This window comes from Chelonia mydas, chromosome 25 (assembly GCF_015237465.2).
Source record: "Chelonia mydas isolate rCheMyd1 chromosome 25, rCheMyd1.pri.v2, whole genome shotgun sequence".
Taxonomy (NCBI): domain Eukaryota; kingdom Metazoa; phylum Chordata; order Testudines; family Cheloniidae; genus Chelonia; species Chelonia mydas.
The window spans coordinates 12,421,235-12,443,555 of NC_057858.1; the positions used below are offsets into that span (position 1 = coordinate 12,421,235).

Genomic DNA, 22,321 nt, shown 5'->3' on the forward strand with positions numbered 1-22,321 from the left:
GACGGTTATCAGCTGGCTCGGGGCACTTCCGGTTACGCCCTTTCCGCTTCCGTGTGACAGTCCGGGGGCGGGGAGAGACGCGATGCGCCTGCGCGCCAACCAGAGCTGGCCTGCCCCGCTCCGTGGCGCATGCGGCGCTGACGGGAGGCTCCGGGGAAGCCTGGGCGCCTGCGCAGCTGGAGAGGCGGGCGGGTGGCCCAGAGGGGATCTGGTCCTTGCGCGCTTGCGCAGTGTGCGCCTGGCTGGGGTGGGGGCGAGAGGAGCTCGGAGGCGCTTGGTGAGTAGCAAGGTGCATTTGGGGGTGGGCCTCCCCGGTGGGCCCCCCCCGTGCTGGGGCCGGCTCCGGCTCTGCCCTCCTGCCCCCCCCCGGGAGCGGGCCCCCCCTCACCCTCCCGTTCCTGCTGGGGGGCGGGGCTCCTGTGGGGAGCTGGCTGGGGGGGGAGGGAGCCAGGAGGAGGGGGGCTGCGGGGAGGGAGCCGGCTGGGGGAGTGTGGGGAGGAGGGAGCCAGGAGGAGGGGGAGGCTGTGGGGGGGAGCTGGCGGAGGCCTGGGGGAGAGGGAGCCAGGAGGGGTGGCTGCGGGGAGGGAGCCGGCTGGGGGAGTTGGGCTGGGGAGGGAGCCGGCTGGGGTGGGAGGCTGGGGGAGTGGGGGGAGGGAGCTAGGAGGGGGCGCTGCGGGGAGGGAGCCAGCTGGGGGAGTGGGGCTGGGTGGGGAGGGGGACGCTGGCGGGAGATATCGGTTATTGAAACTGCCATGGGACGCCTGTTCCCCAGGCGAGCTGTTTCTGAAAGCAGCTGCTGGCCTGGGGTTTTCTTTGGGTCGGGTTTAAATAACGGCTGGCAGCTGAGTCTGTTTTCTTGAAAGCAAAAGCGAATGTGGAAGCTCCGATGCACCTCTCCTGACTTGCACCCATCATCCCAAAGGTGTGCCGCTTTAACTGTATCCCTGTAGCGAAATCCGTACAGCCACCTATTGCGGGTGTAGTTATGCCAGTATAAATATGTTTATACCATTGCAGCTTAATCGTATATGGGGAGGGGAATAAGCTGTACCAATAGAAGCATATTTATAGCAGTATAACTGTATTCCCACTATGTATATGTATTAGTGTAACTACAGTATTGGCCCAGAAATCACATCCCAAACCAACACAGTTATACCAGTACAAAAACTGTGAGCAAGCTTTAAGCCATCTCTGAACTCGGAGTGCTTTACTGGGTTACTATGCCAGCAAAGCGCTCCTCGCGTGACAGCTTATACTGGCAAACCACACTTTTTACTGATCTAGCTTATTCCACGTACCCTCAGACAAAACCAGCCAACGTGCAGTTATGCCAGTATAATTGTATTTGTCTTAGGGCTTCCAGTACGCTGGTCAAGGATCACAACTCTGTCCAACATAGCTGTTCTGGCAGAAGTCTATAGTGTAGACATGGCCTTTGAAAAAAGTACATCTCTGCAGGAGTTCCTGGGAATTGGTGATAGCCTTATGTTCTTAAATTTGATTAAAAGCAAGGGTGGCTGTCTTGTATTGAAATAGCAGAGGTGACTCTGATGGTAGGATTTGAAACCTTCCCGAGGGCTAGAACGTTTGGTACGTCTTTGCAGTTGCAAACTAGTGCAGGCCTCTGTGGGTAAGCTCTGTGTAAGAGTAATAATGATACTTTGCATTTCTTAACATTTTCCATGCAAGGATCTCAAAGTAAGAGAGAGAAAAGCCTCTTTGAAGAAGTTGGGGAGGAGATTTTCATTAACCCCCCCTTCCCTGCCCCCCCCCCCACACACATTCACTCACACAAGATTTAGGGAAGTTGCTAAATTTATGGATGATAGGTTCTGTAAAATGATCTGACGTGCCATCTGATTTATTAGACTGGCCCCAAGTTTCAGGAAGGAGGAGAAATTGTGGGTTAATAGTTACTCACCTGAACTGTCCATGGAGAATTGATAGGTAATGGTACTAAAGATTTTGACTGGGATATCTGTGTATTTTTCTTTGGTTGTGGAGGAGAATCTAATCATTTGCAGTAGTTTCCAGCTGGCAGGCACAGAAATAGTTGTGAATCTTTCATGTGACTGTTGTTCGTGTGCTAAGCACCCAGTGTCCTTGTAAAGACACTTTCCATCTAAGACTTTAAATATGTTTTGATCACTTGCCGTGTTACATGGCTGTTGTATGGATCAGGGTTTTCTGCCCCAGGACACACTATTCTAAGTTTAAGGAAGGATAGAAACTTTTTCCTCCCAGTAAATGAGCCCTACTGGTGCCTGCATTTATACAGTTGTGAAATGATTTAACAAAGCCTATTTATTTAATTTCTCTGGGCATACGTTCATTTAATTCCATTCAGTGTGAGACTGATCAGAGTTTCTCTGTGCTGAGAAACAGGTAGTGCTTATGTGGGTGGGAGTATCTTGTTGATTGACTAACTTAATGAATTGTATGATGTTGGTTTCTAATTAAACTAGATAGGGGTTAAGGTTCATTGGCTGAGGGTATGTGGGGAAAATTGTCCTGCTGCCGCACATAGAATCATAGAAGATCAGGGTTGGAAGGGACCTCAGGAGGTCATCTAGTCCAACCCCCTGCTCAAAGCAGGACCAATCCCCAATTTTTGCCCCAGATCCCTAAATGGCCCCCTCAGGGATTGAACTCTCAATCCTTGGTTTAGCAGGCCAATGCTCAAACCACTGAGCTATCCCTCCCCTCTCATGCTGTGTCTATCTTATGTGAATAGGGGACTTCAGTCCCCAGGACTCTCAGGCACTAAAATCACACATGGAACAGTAGAATGACTATTATCCAGCAAACAGGCTCATCTCCATATGGTGGTAAGTGTCTTGTGGAACCTTTTTAATGTCCATCTGGGCAGAAGGGTTTTCCATTTAGTGTTGGTCAAATTGGTCCTTGTGCTACACCACTGGTGTCAGTTGTCATTGATGGGTGTGATCCCAAGTCACGGTATGAGCTTGACATAAGACCTTATCCCCATTTCCCTCCCACTTTTGAGGTCAGCAGTGATAGCTTGTCCCACTCAGTTCTGATCTGTTCTTTTCAGGTGACTAGTATTTTGTTCCGGTGTCTCATTGAAATTTAGACTCTGCAAAGTTTAATTGAATCTTTACCCGCTCCCCTGCTAACTGAGCCCAATCACTTGTTCAGAACATCTTCTGACTCTGCACTAAGTTTCTTTTATTGTTAACCTGGTCAAGATACATAGGAGCCAAAAATACCCGGAGCATGGTAGTAAGCTAGTGGACTGGCAGAGGACTGGCAGTGGGGTATCCCTGAATTCTTTTCCAGGCTCTGATATTAATGTTGGGCAAATCATGTTGCCTCTTGGGCTCAGTTTCCCCTTTGTGAAATGGTGGTTTGTATATGCCCTGAGTAGGGGGCTGTGCTAGATTTTCAAGTGCTCAGTGGCTTCTGTCTTGACCGGTGTATCAAAGGTACTTAAGTGGCCCACATCACCGTAGTATCTGGGCGCCTCACAGTCATTCATGTTTAGCCTCACAGCACCCTTGTGAGGCAGGCAGTGCTATTATCCCCATTTCACAGGTGGGAAACTGAGGCAGAGATGAAGTGACTTGCCTAGGCTCACACAGGGAGTCTCTGGCAAAACTGGGAATTGTAGGCTAGCGCCCTAACCAGTGGACCATCCTTCTCCTCTGCATGGGTAGCTGTATTCTACTTAGTAGAACCTCGCTGTTTGCCCTGTTGCTCATTAAATTGAACCATTTTTCTTCTGTAGATTTTTTTTATTAAGAGAAATCAGAGCAAAAAGTTCTGACGGAGGGACGAAATGGCTGACAAGAGGCGCCTGGCATACTCCATCATCCAGTTCCTACATGACCAGCTACAGAACGGGGGTCTCTCTCCTGATGCCCAGGAGAGCTTGGAAGGTAAGTGGGTGGGTGTCCTTCCCTGTTCATGCCTTCTAGAGCAGTGCTACTTGATCTCTGCTCCATGGCTCTTGGGGGACCCTAGCAGATCAGTCCTTACTATCTGCCTCCCATTCAGCTGTGCAATTCCTGTGGTGCTGTAGTTCCCTAAGCCTTCGGAACTGATGAAGTGAAATCTTGTCTTATGTAAACTCGTGGTGAGAAGGCACCCAAAATGTTAAGCAGCCGGACAAGAGAAGAACTTTCCTGCTAGCCTCTTCCAGGAGAAGCACAGGCTAACCCAGGAAAGGAATATATGTGTATGGCAATTGAAATTTACACTCATCCGAAGTCTGAGACTTGCCACATTGGGTCTTAGATAAGGGCTTGCCTGTGGTGGGGCAATGCGTACTATGGAAGTGTGATTTCTAAAATGCACGAATGTGTTGGGCATTAACGGGTCCGTGTAGAACCTGCAGGTATGCACTGAGTGTTTCCTAGTGTGCTTTAATGTATTTGGTGCTCACCAGCAAGGTATACACAGACCAATTAATGCACAACTCGTTCGTGCGCTTTAGAAATCACACCCCATGGTGCACGTTATCCCACTGTGTAGACAAAGCCCTAAGTCTCAAAAAGCTCTGCAAGCCTGAGAGATCAGGGAGCTTCTGAGAGTACAATGCTGTGCTAAAAATAAATGCCTTATACTAGTTGGAAGCTTTCCAACCCTGATGTTAAGAACCTTCCCAGTGGGGGACCCTGGGTATTACAGACTCTATGGGAGGGCTGTGCAGCGATGGGAGCATATGGCCCTTCACCCAAATGCAGCACACACACAGACTATTTGAAAGAGAGGGTGCAGCCAGAGCCAGGAGAGGGAGTGACTGTTGTAGGCAAAGGAGAAGTAGAGAAGGTTCCTTCAAGCATGGAAAAGTTATTTCAAGTGCAGGGTGCTGTGTACATAAAGATACAAGGTAGAGGGACTCTGCGAGGCCAAACTCTTCTGGCATGTCCTTAGGTCTGCCCTTAATGCACCATCCTTGACCCGGGACGGGGAACGTTGGTAGGTAACAACATGTGAAAGAGAGGGGGCAGGAGCCAGTGTTGGAAGAGTTGCCCATTTTGTTTTGTATCTCTGGTATTGCCAGTGTATAGCCAGAGAGGCTACAGCAAGCAGCTCAAAGAGCTAGGAAGGAGTAATTAATCCCCTGCATTTAACGTTAAAAAAAAAAAAAGCAAACGATAATTCAGCACTTCAGATGCTGCGTATCCTTGCAGGAGTGTAGATGTGCTTTGCCATCTGTGGGCTACATTGATTCTTTTCCTCCCTAAAGTCATAAATCATAGAATATCAGGGTTGGAAGGGACCTCAGGAGGCCATCTAGTCCAACCCCCTGCTCAAAGCAGGACCAACCCCAACTAAATCATCCCAGCCAGGGCTTTGTCAAGCCGGGCCTTAAAAATATCTAAGGAAGGAGATTCCACCACCTCCCTAGGTAACGCATTCCAGTGTTTCACCACCCTCCTAGGGAAAAAGTTTTTCCTAATATCCAACCTAAACCTCCCCCACTGCAACTTGAGACCATTGCTCCTTGTTCTGTCATCTGCTACCACTGAGAACAGTCTAGACCCATCCTCTTTGGAACCCCCTTTCAGGTAGTTGAAAGCAGCTATCAAATCCCCTCTCATTCTTCTCTTCCGCAGACTAAACAATCCCAGTTCCGTCAGCCTCTCCTCATAAGTCATGTGTTCCAGTCCCCTAATCATTTTTGTTGCCCTCCGCTGGACTCTTTCCAATTTTCCCACATCCTTCTTATAGTGTGGGGCCCAAAACTGGATACAGTACTCCAGATGAGGCCTCACCAATGCCGAATAGAGGGGAACGATCACGTCCCTCGATCTGCTGGCAATGCCCCATCTTATACATCCCAAAATGCCATTGGCCTTCTTGGCAACAAGAGCACGCTGTTGACTCATATCCAGCTTCTCGTCCACTGTAACCCCTAGGTCCTTTTCTGCAGAACTGCTGCCGAGCCATTTGGTCCCTAATCTGTAGTGGTGCATGGGATTCTTCCGTCCTAAGTGCAGGACTCTGCACTTGTCCTTGTTGAACCTCATCAGATTTCTTTTGGCCCAATCCTCTAATTTGTCTAGAGCCCTCTGTATCCTATCCCTACCCTGCAGCCTATCTACCTCTCCTCCCAGTTTAGTGTCATCTGCAAACTTGCTGAGGGTGCAATCCACACCATCCTCCAGATCATTTATGAAGATATTGAACAAAACCGGCCTGAGGACCGACCCTTGGTGCACTCCACTTGATACCAGCTGCCAACTAGACATGGAGCCATTGATCACTACCCGATGAGCCCGACAATCTAGCCAGCTTTCTATCCACCTTATAGTCCATTCATCCAGCCCATACTTCTTTAACTTGCTGGCAAGAATACTGTGGGAGACCGTGTCAAAAGCTTTGCTAAAGTCAAGGAACAACATGTTCACCGCTTTCCCCTCATCCACAGAGCCAGTTATCTCGTCATAGAAGGCAATTAGATTAGTCAGGCATGACTTGCCCTTGGTGAATCCATGCTGACTGTTCCTGATCACTTTCCTCTGCTCTAAGTGCTTCAGAATGGATTGCTTGAGGACCTGCTCCATGATTTTTCCAGGGACTGAGGTGAGGCTGACTGGCCTGTAGTTCCCTGGATCCTCCTCCTTCCCTTTTTTAAAGATGGGCACTACATTAGCCTTTTTCCAGTCGTCCGGGACTTCCCCCGATTGCCATGATTTTTCAAAGATAATGGCCAATGGCTCTGCAATCACATCCGCCAACTCCTTTAGCACTCTCGGATGCAGCACATCCGGCCCCATGGACTTGTGCTCGTCCAGCTTTTCTAAATAGTCCCGAACCACTTCTTTCTCCACAGAGGGCTGGTCACCTCCTCCCCATGCTGTGCTGCCCAGTGCAGTAGTCTGGGAGCTGACCTAGTTCGTGAAGACAGAGGCAAAAAAAGCATTGAGTACATTAGCTTTTTCCACATCCTCTGTCACTAGGTTGCCTCCCTCATTCAGTAAGGGGCCCACACTTTCCTTGACTTTCTTCTTGTTGCTAACATACCTGAAGAAACCCTTCTTGTTACTCTTAACATCTCTTGCTAGCTGCAACTCCAGGTGTGATTTGGCCTTCCTGATTTCACTCTTGCATGCCCGAGCAATATTTTTATACTGTTCCCTGGTCATTTGTCCAATCTTCCACTTCTTGTAAGCTTCTTTTTTGTGTTTAAGATCAGCAAGGATTTCACTGTTAAGCCAAGCTGGTCGCCTGCCATATTTACTATTCTTTCTACACATCGGGATGGTTTGTTCCTGTATCCTCAATAAGGAGTCTTTAAAATACAGCCAGCTCTTCTGGACTCCTTTCCCTCTCATGTTATTCTCCCAGGTGATCCTGCCCATCAGTTCTCTGAGGGAGTCAAAGTCTGCTTTTCTGAAATCCAGGATCCATATTCTGCTGCTCTCAGTCATCTGAGTCTATGGGGAGGTTGCCCTTGTGACTCACTGTAGAAGCTCTGTCCTTGGAGCCAAGGTTTGCACAGCTCTGTTAAGTGTGTTGGGAAAACACTGGCATGTTAGCATGTGCCAGTTTCAGCAAGATAATGTTCATTCAAGCACCTGCCTGCCACTGTAGCCAAAGGACTGCTGCAGTCTTCTGATCCTTTAGAAAGTGCGTTGTGCTCAACAGCTAATGGCTTGTGCATGAGGTTTCAGATGCTCTCATCAACATGGTGTTATCCTTGATGTAAGGAAAGATGGTCTTTTGTGGCTAAGGTACTGGACTGGGATCCAGGAGATTTGGGTTCAATTCTTAGCCCTGCCACAGACTCCCTAGGTGACCTTGGGCAAGTTACTAAATCTCTCTGTGCCTCAGTTTCTCCATTTATAAAACTGGGATCATTCTTTCAGAGATGTTGTAGGGATAAATTCATTTGTTTCTGAGGCTGTCAGATACTACAAGGATGGGGCCGTATAAGTACCTAGCTAGAAGGGTTTTGCTTACACAACCGCAACTCCTTTAGGGTTACTTTTGTGTTCACATACCTTGTAAACTTTGCAATTCTCTTTATTTCTAAATGGGGGGGGTTTCTCTTGTGGTTCCACATTTCTCTTCCTATTGGCAACCTGTCCTAAAATAACTTTGCCCTTTTAAATGATTTCTTTGTCATACTTCTGCTTCCATAACTCCTTTCATTGAAGGGCCCCTCCCTAAACACTTTAGCAAACATTAATTCTTGCAATATCCTTGAAAGGTACGTAATGTCCCTATTTTACAGATGGGGAAACAGGCAGATGATTTGCCTTAGGTCTCTCACACCTAGTAGCAGATCTGGGAATAAATCCCCATAGTCGTAGGTGCTCTCAGCTGTTCCAGACTACCACTCCATAGCTGGATTTGAGATTATGCCGCAAATATGTAATCTGCTTCATATAAACTTATATTTCTGGTATCTTCATAAATTCAGACTCCACTGGAGGGAGGGAATGACACAAACAGGTGTTTAGAGGATGTGGGGAATGTTAAATGCCCACCTTCCTTCTCACCCAGTTGCAATCCAATGCCTGGAGACTGCTTTTGGAGTATCCATGGAAGATCAAGATCTGGTTGTGTCTCAAACTCTCCCTGAAATTTTTGAAGCTGCTACAGAAAAGGTTTGTGTCCTGCAGACTTCTCTGATCTACTAATGAAAATTGTTGTCTAAGCGCAAGGTATTTATTAATAATATTATAGACCTGAGATCTCAACTAAGACAGTGGAAAGCTATCTAGTGTGCTTAATTTCACAGATGTGTCCCCCTGTTGGGGGAGTGAAAAGCTGGAAGCATTTAACTCCTAAAGATGCAGTGTCAGGGAAATTGGAGCATTGGTTTATAGTAATTGCTGATGATAAAGCATAGCTTTCTCATTCTGCTTTGATATTATAAGGAGCCTCATTACGTCAGAACAAATTCTGAGCCAGTCACCCCCTCGGAAGAAGACATAGCTGAAGCTGAAAGACTTAAGACTGAAGGTAACCACATATGGGGCTGGTGCATTGACAGGGGAAGGATAACATGATATATAAAGCATAGGGAACTAACAACAAAGGAGGCAGGCAGGCTTAACTTAAAGTATCTGAAGGTCTATGCCACAAGAAGGAAGAGGAATTGTGCAAGGTGATGTAATTAGGAGCAGTGGGGTGGAGTTAAGAATGGCTTCATCTCTGTATACCCATGGAGAGTCAGAGGATGCGCCACCCGTGTGGGCGATTCACCGGTTTTTATGCTCTGATAACAGAGGATGCCTTTGTCCTGCCAGTCCCCCGTAGTGCTGCTGAAGCAGAAGGGTGCTGGAATGTTGTTCAGATGGTATGTATAGGAACTGCTTCCACCCCCTAACGGCAGCACCTTCTGCATGGGCATGTGGCAGCTCTTCAGCAGAACACAGCAGCTCCCAAGCAGGGGGGGCAGAATCCTACATTCAGCTAAAACTGCAGAAGTGTATTTAGGTGGCAGAATGTAGTGGCTCCAGTTGGAATCTAGCTAGGAGACCCTGTTAGCGTTCGCTCTGATCATTGCATCCTGGAAAAGAACGTGTTGAGTGGGACATGGCACAGGTGCGCACTGTTTTCTTCTCGACTGTAACCCCTTTTCCCTGCAATGTTAAGACCGCATGCTCATCCTGGAAGAAAGTGAAACTCTCCCCACTCTGCAGCACCCCTAGTGGCCAGTGAGAGCAGTGCTGCCTGGCTGCATGAATCTGTGGATGGAGATTGAAAGCTGTTACGGCGATTGTGGGCTTGAAAGAAGCTGAAGAGAAATTAATGAGGGAGCCGGTAGGATCCCTTCTGAAATGGCCGTGGTTAGCTTGGAACCCCCATAATGCCAAAAGGCCCACAGTTTCCTTGCTGGAGACTTCCCCCTGCACTGTTTGCTGAGCAGATCTCCCAGTTGCTCATATTCTAAGGCAGCAGTTCTCAGCCAGGTGGCTGTGGGGCCGTGAGCAGGTGTCAGAGGGTCTGCCAAACAGGGCCAGCATCAGACTCACTGGGGCCCAGGGCAGAAAGCTGAAACCCTGCTGCCCCAAGCCCTGCCACCTGGGGCTGAAGCCTGAGCAACTTAGCTTCACTGGGCCCCCTGGCATGGGGCCCAAGGCAGTTGCCCTGCTTGTTACCCACTAATGCTGGCTCTGACTTCTATATGCAGTTGGTGTACGTTGGTGTAGCACGCACAGGTGAGCTGTGGAGTTTTTTATAGAATGTTTGGGGAGGCCTCAGAAAGGAAAAGGTGGAGAACCCCTGTTCTAAGGGATGTGCAAAAGGGTGGGGTTTTCAACATATCTACATGCTCCTTTTTGCATTATTTTTTAAGCAGAGGCCAAGAAAAATTGAGACCCCAGCCCATTGCTCTAATTGCTTCATCTGTTTGACTTGTTACAGAGACTGTTGTTTTTCCATTTAGGTAATGAGCAAATGAAGGCAGAAAACTTTGAAGGTGCTGTGTCTTTCTACGCAAAAGCAATTGAATTAAATCCATCAAATGCAGTATATTTTTGCAACAGGTACTGACATTTAACTCTTTCTCTGTGGGTTTTTATATTCACGTTCTTATATTCTGAGCCTTGCTCATTTTTCATTGTTTATGGAACAATGGTGAGACTCCTGATTTGAACCTTATCAGACTGTTCTTAATTTATTGTTTGTCCTTTGTCTTTTGTAAACTTGTGCTGGCCTGTTTTCCTTTGACTTGTGCCTGCCTTGTGGCACTGGCATTTCTAGGTAGGGCTGTTTTCCATATCCCTGTCCTATTAAGCACTTGGTGAGATAAATGGATACCAAGTAACACTGTCTGACTCTGTTCCAATATCCCTTTCTAACTAAGGCAGACAGCACAGATTTGGAAAGGTTGTGTTGATAACGATTGAAGGACTGGTTTTCAAGGAATTCAACATGCAGTATCATGTGACCATTGAGGGCTTGAGCTTATGAGGTGCTGAGCACCTTCAATAGAAGTTGAGGCATGAACAAGCATATTCCAGTATTTATATATATATTTTTGCCTCCACCTGTGTGTATGTGTGTGGGGGGCGGGGAGCATAAACGTTATTATGACCTGAGAAACCAAGGCATAGAGCTGTGATATCTTGTACTAAGAGATCAATTTCCATCCTGAAAAATACCAGTTTGAACAGATCTACAAACTAGTAGACACATCTCCTTCACTCATCAGACAACTCTGAGACGGCGCAGGGATGGAGCCATGCTCCATGGTATGTTTGGGACAGAAAATGAAGGAGGAGAGTAGTGCATTCCCCTGAAACTACAGTGGGAGCTGAGGATAGCAGTCGGTTGTTACCCAAGTTAGAATCTGAGCTGAAGTGAGGTTTTAATTTTAAACCTTCCCTTGGGCACTGAAGAGGGAGCATGAAGGGTGACTTTGATTGGCATATTCAGACCCAATAAACTTCCTGTGGTTTGCTTTCTCCATTCTCTCTAGGGCTGCTGCTTACAGTAAACTAGGAAACTATGCTGGAGCAGTCAGAGACTGTGAAAGAGCTATAGGAATTGATCCGAACTACAGCAAAGCTTATGGCAGAATGGGGTAGGTACTGGCAATGGCTTTTTTATTACGGTGTTGTCTTAAAAATGAACAGCAAGTCCTGTGGCAATGATACTGGTAGTGGTTCTCTACTCCAGAATGCTAACTAGGCAATATCCAGTGCTTAACGGTCTGTGGATCGTTGAAAAAATCCACAAATTGGTATGTAACCTTCTATAATGGTTCTTCATTTTATTTCCTCTGTCAATAGCTTAGCCCTCTCTAGTTTAAACAAACACGCAGAAGCTGTCGTTTACTATAAAAAAGCCCTGGAGTTGGATCCAGACAACGAAACGTACAAATCAAACCTTAAAATAGCCGAACAGAAAATGAAAGAAACCCCTAGTCCAGTAAGTTCTTTCCCATCCTGTTTGAGGGCCAAGCCAAGAATTATGCTCGGGTGTGGGGTTGGGGGGAGAAAAAGAAATGTCTTCATTGTGCTACTTTAAAGTGTTACTGACCAGCTCTAACTGCTACATTAATGTCTCCCAGTATGTGACAGGGATGTTTTTAGCTTGGGTTAAGTCTGGAATATAGGTGTAACATGTAAGGTGGTGATGGTGGAGAGGAGTAGGGGAAAAGGCAGTTTTATAACACAGTTAAAACCCAGTTAGAATAATTTCCCTGCAGTGCTGTGAACCCAAACACAGCAGCTTATCTGGAAAATGCCTAGAAAGAATGAAACTAAAAAGCGGAGTTTCACAGCCCTAAACAATGTTTACTCTCTTATTGCACTTTAACTCTGAAATTCTTTGTGTTCATTAGTTCCTACCAATAAGAAGGAAGGAGTTCTTTGAAGTATGTTTTCTTATCTTGATGGCCTTTTAAAAAGAGGGAAAAATATCCTTGATCACACTCAGTTTTCAGGCCAGAGTATTTAGGGCTTGACTGATTCTCCTTTCCACTAAAGGCCCTTTGGGCTTTAGTGTAAATGAGAATTTGGCCCTTATGGCCAGGGTATAAATGAAGAACCTTAAGCAACAGTCACTCTTAACTTTGTTTAGGTTTAAATCACAAATCTGGGTACAGAATGATTCACAGCTGTAGCGAGGTTCTGGTTAAAGACATACACCTTTAGGTTAATTGCAGCATTCTGTGAGCTGCTTTGGAGGCAGGTAGATGTCGTTATTGTGCCTTACTAAATTTTTATTTGGTTTCATCCTTGCAGACTGGAGGCACAGGAGGATTTGATTTAGCTGGATTGCTGAATAACCCGGGCTTCATGAGCATGGTAAATTTGCACACATTAGATCACAGCCAGCTTGCATCTTGCCTGTGTATTTGGATGTGAGGAACTAAATGTATTGATACGTGACCTTGGGAGTTCAGACATTTCATTAGCAGATAAGTTTTCATTTCATTCATCAAAGGATTGCTTTGAGGAGACTGAATTAAAGCTAAAGAGCCAGTTACTTACTCACAGGCTTTTCAGTGTGAGATGTGAGGACATGATTAGAGGCTCCCTGCTCTGCATTATCAGCCCTGTCTTGTGTGCTGTACTGTGTTCTTCTTGTCGCTACTCTTCCTGTTAATATAGCTTAGTATTTCTGCCTTCACTTTGTGTAGTTGAATGGCACGACATCTGTATATCCATGCAGGCACTTCTTAAATAAGATGTAATCTTTTTCTTTTTAAATAGGCATCTAACCTCATGAACAATCCACAAGTACAACAGCTGTAAGTTCGATACCGTCTCGTATTTCTTCTTTGAATCATTCGTTTGACGTTGTGCATTGGTTGGCTGTTGGGATACGGCTGAAGTTAGGTTCTGGTGGGTTCTGGGCTCATAAACACGTATGAAGGCATTTAAAGCAACACGTTATTTTGTTCTGTGTCCCCATTGTGGTCATTATGGCTTGACATGCTAAGGACCTGTGTAGTAAAGATGTGCAGAAAGGGGAGGGAAGGTGGCTTGGAGTTGCCACACTGAGCTGGGGCTCGGGAAGTCCGGGTTTGATTCATGGCTCTGCCATAAACTTCCTGCGTCACTTCCTTCGCGTCTGTCTCATTCCTCGTCTATAAAATGGGGATACTTCCCTGTGTCACGGGAGGGCTGTGAGCACAAATTCCTGAATGTTTGTGAGGTGCTCACATGCTGTCAGGCCATAAAATACATAGATAAGCCGAGTGACTCTTCTATTTATCCCACAATTGCAGTTAGAAATGGGGCACTCTAATGACACCCTGGGGATGCTCTAATTATTCTGACTTCCTGATCCCATTGGCTTGGTTCACAAGCCAAAGATCTGGTGTCACCATCTCCAGTTGGTTCTTTCTGCCTCTTCCATTGTCATTTTGAATAGAGGCTCTGCAATTGGAACTGAACTGCCAATTTTGTTGACGACGCAAAAGGCAGGATAGGCTCCAGCTTGCACACCCATAGACCCTCTGTTTTAAATGAGTTGAAACACCTTTGGCCTTCCAGTGTCCCCAGATCTGACTTGAAGACACAGAGTGAACAGATCTCTTAATACAGTAGAACCTCCTGTATAAACCATGCATGCAGTAGGCAGAATCTTCACATCTTTCAAGACAGCAATAGCAGATACTGTAGCAAGGCCCATTATTACTAAAATCTTTACAATATCTATACTGCAGCCCACTTGCTATTGTGCTGTTGATAACATAAATTAAAATGAAACTGCAGCTGATGAAATTAATAAACAAAGGGTGAATTAGAGAGGTTCTACTGTATGTAGCTTTTTGACTGTCACTAGACCTTAAAGATCAGAAGGCAAGCGGCAGGGGTTTCAGTAAGATTCTCCTGAATGTCTGACCAAGCATTCAGCAGTAGAACTGAGGGAGGGAGGGATAGGATTACGTTTAATCCCATGAGAAACTCTGGCTCTTCACACTAATTGTAGGAGCGCCTTAATTTAAATTTAGTTCTAGCAAGCCAAATCTTTTCCTCCTTAATCATGAAACTGACATACCTTTTTTTTTTTTTAAATTAAAGTCAGCACAAAGCAACTTTTCCCTGCCGAAAAACTTGTAGGAAGTGAAATCTCCATCTCTTTTGTTCTGAGCAATAAATATTTCTTTGCAGAATGTCTGGGATGATTTCAGGTGGCCAGAACCCTATGGGAGCAGCAGGAGCCAGCCCTTCCCCTAATGACCTTGCCAGCCTTATCCAAGCGTACGTAGAATGACTTTCCTCCCCTCTTTGAATAGGCATAGATGCATTTCAGTCGTCTTGATCAAAAGTCAAAGTTTCATTTATAACCAAGCACCTTCCACAAAATTCTCGTCTTGCCCCCTGCCTTTCAGTAACATACCCCAACTTCTTTTCTTAAATAGAACAGGGGTGGCTCTTGTGCTTTGGAGAACTCCGTATCCCCTGATCACAGTGCTAGACTTCTGTGTTCCAAACTGCCCTGACGTTAGGGTGATCAGTTAGTGAGTGTGAAAAATCGGGGCGGGGGGTAATAGGCACCTATATCAGAGAGAGCCCCAAATATTGGGACTGTCCCTATGTAATCGGGACATCTGGTCACCCTGCCTGACATGCGCGATGAGAAAAGTGGATTAGATGTGTCGCTTTCTCTCCTTTAGAGGTCAGCAGTTTGCTCAGCAGATGCAGCAGCAGAATCCAGAGCTAATAGAACAGTTACGAAGTCAGATTAGGAGTCGAACCCCCAGTGCTAGCAACGAGGATCAGCAGGAATGAGAATACAAGGTGAGTTCATACGCTCTACATTATGCAAGCCAGATCTATTGAACAAGGACTTCTATGCTGGGTTTCTCGAGATCCGTCTTGTGTCCTTGGACAACTTACTTCACCCATTCTCTGTGCCTGTTTCCCTACTTGTAAAATGTGTGCGATAGCACCATACCTCAGAGAGGCACTGAGGGTTAGTGGTTGTAAAGTGCTTTGAAGAATACTATAGAAGCAGGAGATGCAATTTACATGTCCCTTGCTGGCCATCAAACAAATAAGTCTCATCCTATGTGCAAAGGAGTTATGAGAGGGGCAATTTAAAAAATAAAAATCACAAATATGTCTTGTCTTCCTGTCTTTGCAGCGCTACCCATGGGAATTCTTCACCATAAAAAACTGGAAACCATGTGTGTGTTGCCATTTCTCCAGTTGGAAAAGAGAGAAAAAGGAAAACAAACCAGAAAAAAAACAAACTTCATACGCCCTGCATGTTAAAGACAGATTCTCATTTTCTTCCCCTAGTCCCTGCACCTGCCCCCAAATTCCTCTTTTCCCTCTGGAAGATCCAGCAAGCAGTAAACATGAACCAGCATCAATTGTCTTTCTAGAACTCAGAAAATCAACCACATTGTTACCTGCTACGTTGGGGATTTTAATCTGTTTTCAAGGACACAGCACTCTTCACTGTAAGAAGCCTCCACCCTCCTGACCAGCTGCTTAAAAGGAGCGAACAGCTCCATTCCCCTTCTTATGTCTTTTCATCATGTTTAAGAGACGCCAATGTTTAAACGCAATTAACTTATCGCAGGTCACTGAATCTCCTTGTACCCAACAGCTGGGTGTCAAAATCGCTTATGGTTACTGCATTTCTCATTCAGGGGCATAGCAATATTGCTGATGCAATTTCTACACAGGAGATTAAGATGGTGGACATCTCTAAAGGCATTTGTGAATGTAAGTGTATTGTGGGGGGGCGGGTTGCCTGGAGTAAGACCATTTTCTGTGACTCCTTCAAATTGAGCATTTTTGATACACTTTTTTCAGATCTTTTTTGCCAATAATGACACAATTTATCTAGTGTTTTAAAACAAAATCATGGTTCTGTCTTTGTCAGCTGTCCTCTCTGCGGTAGTTGGGGAGGGAGAAGATTTGACTCCTTTTATTTCAAGTTTTTAGAAGTTCTAGTTTTTATTGTCTCTTGCGTGTGAGTGGTCGTGGAGAACAAGGCTTCTGTGATAGAGATGGGAGTTGCAGATACCCATTTCAGAGGGGCTCAAGTTGCCGAATACATGGGAATGTGAGCTGGTGGAATATCCATAATATACTGACTGGTCACTAACTGAGCTGTGGGACTGGCAAAGAGTGCTTATGCCGCAGTGTATTACAGGCGAGATGGGGAGGGACCCATGTAATTTAGCAGAATAAATGTCCTGTATCCACCAGGACCTCTAGTATTACCCAAATGATTCTGTAGTTCAGGTGCCCAGTAATGGACTGACTTCAAAATGTGTAAGTGAATCCACTGGAGATTTCACTAGTCAAGCTCAGAGGGACTTTATAAACCTGCAGTTCAAACTAGAGTAACTCAGAGAGAGCAGGGGATGTGTGTGAAGTGTCATATTGCCAGGTGCAAAAAATCATCTAGTTTAAAGCTTAGTAGGTGTAAGAGATTAAAAAGCCTGGGAGATGAGTGAGAGGCAGGAGGTGTGTCCAACTAAATAGGTTTTTGTTGTTTTTGATACCATCTGTAAACAGTTTTGTTTTTTTAAATACTCTAACTGTGGTCACTGTAACTTGTGGAGAATAAAATACTTTGATGCTCTCTTTGTCATCCCTTTTGACCAGAGGTGACCAAAACAACAAGGCCTATAAGGCACGGGGTGTGACTGGCTTGCCCAGTCTCTTCATAGGAATAATTAATTTGGGCCCCAGTCCTTGGAGCAATAACTCGTGAGTGGACTGCTGCACCTGTATGGAGCTCTGCTCGCTCCAGTGGGGTCTGCCCAGATACAGCAATCCACCCTGGTGCCAACGCTTGCAGGATTGAGGTCTTGCTTCACTGTGCAACAGTTACAACCGGACAGAACCTACATGTGGTTTTTCTTTCCCCCTCACTACCCCTCTTTGCTGCTTGTTTTGCTCCTTTACCTGAAACACTCTCCCTGCATATTTCTAAGCAATTTGGCAAAGAGAAACCAGACAGGATCTTTTATAGTTAAATTGAAAATTAATAACAAGGGAGAGATGCCAGCTAAAATTCACAACCTAGTTAGAAACCTGTCTCTCCATTTGTTACCAATTCCACCTGAGACTGATAAAATTTACATTTTTAAATATTCTGATTTCCTTTTCATGTAGCTTATTTACTATTGTATGTGGCTCAGCTTGGCTATTGAAAATTGGCTAGTCAGTTTCACTTCATTTATATGCAGCTTCTAATCAGTTTCAGTCTGGGTGTCCTACATTGGCACTGTGCTGCAACCTTTGGGATGCAATCACTGCCCGGGAATGTTGCTACTTTGAAATTAGCTAGTCCCATAGCAATTTTTTTAAAAATTGGTGGAAATATATTTATTAAATGTTGCAAAAGCTGATTATTACTTAAACTCCTGGAAAATATTGGGCCTAAATTCTTCCCTTAAACTATTGCAGTTTAGCAGTCGTTTTTAGATATATACGGAAATGTTTTAAAGGGACACTATCAATTTAAAAATCAGACATCTGTCTCGAGATTTTTATCAGTAACACCTAAGATTAGTAGAAATGAAACAGAGCTCAGTGAAACAATGTCTTATTCTTTTTGTGCATTTGACAGCATTGTATAAAGACAGTTTTGTTGCTTTCCCTTTTAGAGTCCGTGTCCTTTGTTTAGGTGGGTCTTTCCCAAAGTAATGGGAGAAGAAACAATTTTAAAACCAGGAACATGAAATTGTAGAACCACAAAGCTTAGGGGCAGTTGTGGAGCTGGAGATTACTTTCAATTCAATATTTTTAAGCAACTAGGTTTCAGGCTGGTGATGTCCCTTTCGTGTGACTTGATGAGAGTAGAATATTTTCTGTTGCTTTTTTACAGTTTTGAATAAACCCTCCTGCGGCAGCACGGCAGGACACGTTGCAGCGTGTTCTTGCATGAGCAATGGTTGGGGTCTCTCATCCGTTTTCGAGGCTACTGTAAGATCACAATTCGAGAATCACACACCGGGGGCTGCACTCTGCTTTCATTTCCATTTTTTTGAACGAGTTTACTGCTTTGGCCTCCTGGTCCTTCTTTCCCACGTGGGTTGTCCTGTCACCAGGTTTATTTTTTTTATGTCTTTTTGAGGGTTACCCAAAGGATACTTTAAATTTAGTGTTGTAAAAACAACATCCAGCACACATCACATGTGTGTAAAAACCACAATTTTTATTGTGGACTGTTCAAGAGCTGGCATGGCATTTTCAGACTGTTCTTAGGGCTTCAAACTTTCTCCCCCCATCTTCCCAGCAAAAAGAGACCACTTTATAGGAAAGGGCTGCGATTGGATGATCCAGTGTAGCATGTGGAAAACGACTAATATTTAGTCATGTCTAGCTCCCTGGAATACCTGCATCTACAGTCCATCTCACAAGCTGAAGGGGTGCAACTCCTCTCACTGCGGGTACCATGTGCGGGAAACGTTGTGCTTTGGTGAGGCTTTCATTTTATGTCCCCTGAGACCTTCTGTGGCTAGCAGTTCACATGCAGCACCTATTTAAAACTAACTAATGCATTTACATGTTTTTATTTTAAAACACCCTACTATGTTAAAAAGATAAAACACCTAGAAAGTGAAACTGAGTGATGTCCTTGCAGTTTAGAACTTCAATGCGGGAGCCATTGGCTAACTTTCTCTTCTCCTTTTGGTGTGAATTTTTTTTAAACAGTGGTTCACAGATACTGAAGGGTTTTTTTTTTAACCTTCAGGTTTAAAAGTCTTTCTAAATGACAAAGGAGTGTTGCATTCGTGCAGCTGGGTGAATGGTGTGTGTTTAACAAAAGTTTCCCTCACAGCTGCATTCATAGCTGATGCCTCAATGGATACAGTGAGGTTCTCAGCCAGAGCCATGGCCTCCACCTCCATAACCAGACCCCATCAATGGCTCCCACCCTGGAAACAAACTGCTCTTTTCTGGCTTTGAAGTTACTTCTGTTTTCCTCACAAGCATGATTACTTTGCGCAGGTGCAAGAAAGATGCAGACCTACACAGCAGGCTTTGTCAGGCCTGACTATAACTTCGCTCCCAACAAGAAACAATGTCTGTGGCTGTCACCAGCAATGAAAACTACAAACTATGAAACTCAGCCCTTGGACAAAGTCCATCCCTTAAACGAGAGCAGTCCCAGGGAGAACTTGGACTCTCAATGTGAAACTTGAACCTTCCAGTTAAGGTGCTGCTATGCCTCTCTTTTCCACTCCTAGAGGTGAACTTCAGTAGTGAATATTGGTCTTAATTCACCGATGCTTGGTAAGTTTGAGCCTGGTGAGGCTCTTAGAGAGAGAAATAAGTGCTCCATGATGTCCCTTGGCCCTCATCCATGGTTGTGCTTTCTAAGTGCTACAGTAATATAAACTAAATTCATGTAGCTATGATAACTATAAGTATCCTCTTTTCCCCCAGTTCCCACCTTCCCACTGTCACGGCAGCCAGTCACTGAGCCCTCCTGCACAAAAGGAGGCCAGATGTAACTAGGGAAAAGCAAAGGTTCCTTGTGGCTGTGTCATTTGGGAGCTGGCAAAGGGAAAAGTTCTGCTGGCTCTTTCCTCTCCACTGAGCAGCCCTGACAGATCAGCCCTGCTTCATCATTCATCCTGCCTCCCTGTACCTTGGTGCAGCCTGTGCCTCCCTGTTTGTCTCACTCCACTGACGCCTCTGCCTAGGGCTGTAAATATCTCCTCTCCAACCCCACCTTTGTGTATTCAGAGCCTTCTGTTTCACAAAGCCAGCTGCCTTTCCTCTTCTTTGCAGATTTCCAATTAACTTGAGAGGATTTCTTGCCCCCTGCCCCCAAAACCTCCTTTGCTTGAAAAGAAGCAGGTTTGGTTTCTTCTCTACCTCCACCCCTCAGACTGGGAAATGCTGCTGTTTGTCCCGTTTACTTTTCAGCTTTGCTACTATTACGTTTGTGCGCGTGTATGTGTGTCAGCTGATGGAAATGATAGAAATGCTACTTGGCTCTTCTGCATGCAGGATCTTCCGTGTGGAGTTTGTGCTAGAAGCACAGCTGTTTGAGATGATGTGTGGTTGAAGGAATAGTGTCAATTTCTCCCCACCTTCTTGCACTTAATTCATGATCATTCCTGACCATATGTTTTCTTAGGGCTTAATACAGTCCACATGGTAATGATGGGGCTTCCACTACCTCCCTTGCAGCTGTTCCACAGTTGAAAAGCTCTTTGTTGGGAAAGTTTTCCTGGGTATTCAGCCTAAATGTTTTCCTTTATTTGTTCCTAGGTATGTGTACTTAATCTAATCAAACCAATTCTTCTCCCTCTTTTGTGTGTTTACACCCATCCAATACTGGCAGCTACATCCTGTCTCCCCTTATGATGTCCTGCAAAATGCATTTATTTTACATCCCATGGATTCTGATCTTCTTCTTTCCAAACAAAATTCACTTGAAAAACAGCATCTTGTGCATCAAAATATTAGCTGTTACCTATAAGGCCAGGGGTTTGTAGGACTGTGAAGGCCCCCTCCAGTAGCCTGGCAGGTGCAAAACTGGTGCAGTGGGGTGGGAACTACCTAGGGTCACCCACCATCTCTTAAAGGTGTTTAACTGCTCCTTGGCTTGTGTATTTACAGCCGTTTTTCCAAAGGTTGGGAGAATATTTAGTGCAGGTCGATGTTTCCTAAGCTGTGGGTGAATGTCAGCCAGATTTCACCATAGTCCCTGTGCAACGGTTTGTGCGGTCAGGGGTGCAGAACAAACTGCCTTTTCTGTTTGCAAATGCAATAGTAGGACTCTTCCTGGGGGCAGAAATCCAGACCTTTAAGCTGGAAGGTGAGTCATGCCCTAAGGAGCACCTCTAGAGGGGGTATGTGGGGAGGCGCTTCTTACCTCTCTCTTGACCATCCACCTACAATGTAGAGGGAGGAAGTTTTTGTTTAGAATTTCTATTTTTAAGGGAGAGGACCTAGTTACTCCTCAGTGTGAATGAAGTCCTCCAACTTCTCAACAGGACAGCAGCACAAGTGGTGGTGCTGGTTGTCCCCGTAGATGCTACCTCCACCACTGTGTCTCTATCCTGAATTCCGGAGGTGTCACCTCGAGAACTGAGGGTTCAGTCTCTGTTGTCTCCATCTCTCTGCTGAGACTGTTAGCCAGGGAACCAGTCCACATCAGTTAGGGTGGTGTTTTTTTGTGATGTGGATGTTTGGCTGCTGCCCTGAGCGCCCTCTACCCAACTTGCGTCACATTCTGTAGGTTGCTATTTTCATTCACTCCCACTTTGTCTATTCTAATGACTGATGTAGGGTTAAAATGTTCCATATCCCCATTGTGAGCTACCTAGGCCCTGGTTAATGTATACTGTTTTGGGAAACTTTGACTCTCCTCTCGCAAGGCAGTTGCTGAACTTTGCTGACAGCTTCTTCTCAAGCATTTTCTCTGTCAGAGGAGAGGCCTCTGCTGAAAGCTGCTGTTCTCACACGGATACCACCATTCTTCCCCTGCTCGAGCCTTGTTCATCTGAGAGTCCCTCAGAACTTGAGATGCTAGTTCAAGCGGAGCCTCGCTGCAGGGGGCCTAGTATTCGTCCTGTGTTCCAGTTAAGGAAACAAGCACAGGGTGCGGATGGGATTTGCTCATGGTCACTCAAGAAGTCCCTGCTGGAGCCAGAAGCAGAACCCAGCAATCCTCCTCCCGCTCCCCTAGGGCTGCTGGAAGCCGCTGAACCAAACTATAAGCCTTGTGTATAACAGAAACCAGTTCAAGTTCGGGGGAGTGGCAGCACCCTTATTTCCAGCACCTCTGCCCTCCCCTGCTGAAACCACCAGCCCCATACGTACAATGCCACTTTCAGCACCAATTGCCCCTGGACAGCTCTGCAGCCTCTAGAACAGGCACCGGAACCTTACACAGCGGGCTCTTGTTTCTCCTCGGGCCCTCCTCAGGGGCGCACCCCGTGACCCAG

General features: G+C 45.7%; 2 protein-coding genes across 4 annotated transcripts in view; both read left to right on the plus strand.

Moving 5' to 3' along the window:
* The first annotated feature begins 28 nt into the window (after nucleotides 1-28).
* Nucleotides 29-16,989, plus strand: SGTA (small glutamine rich tetratricopeptide repeat co-chaperone alpha). 3 transcript variants are annotated; one of them, XM_037885698.2, is made up of 13 exons: nucleotides 40-277; nucleotides 864-922; nucleotides 3,752-3,902; nucleotides 8,482-8,585; nucleotides 8,859-8,943; nucleotides 10,373-10,472; nucleotides 11,408-11,512; nucleotides 11,721-11,859; nucleotides 12,678-12,740; nucleotides 13,149-13,186; nucleotides 14,556-14,645; nucleotides 15,062-15,185; nucleotides 15,532-16,989. In XM_037885698.2, the coding sequence occupies exons 3-12, from the start codon at nucleotides 3,803-3,805 to the stop codon at nucleotides 15,174-15,176; spliced, it is 939 nt and encodes a 312-aa protein (XP_037741626.1). In that variant the 5' UTR covers nucleotides 40-277; nucleotides 864-922; nucleotides 3,752-3,802; the 3' UTR covers nucleotides 15,177-15,185; nucleotides 15,532-16,989. The 3 variants fall into 3 exon arrangements, with proteins under 3 accessions (XP_037741625.1, XP_037741626.1, XP_043392051.1); XM_037885697.2 differs by lacking the exon at nucleotides 864-922 and having other exon boundaries at nucleotides 29-277; XM_043536116.1 differs by lacking the exon at nucleotides 864-922 and having other exon boundaries at nucleotides 82-277; nucleotides 3,737-3,902.
* Nucleotides 16,990-22,197: 5,208 nt separating this feature from the next.
* Nucleotides 22,198-22,321, plus strand: part of DIRAS1 (DIRAS family GTPase 1) — a 33,552-nt gene continuing 33,428 nt past the window's right edge. The window contains 2 exon segments of the mRNA XM_043536117.1: nucleotides 22,198-22,224; nucleotides 22,226-22,321. Coding sequence (XP_043392052.1) covers nucleotides 22,198-22,224; nucleotides 22,226-22,321 — 123 coding nt within the window.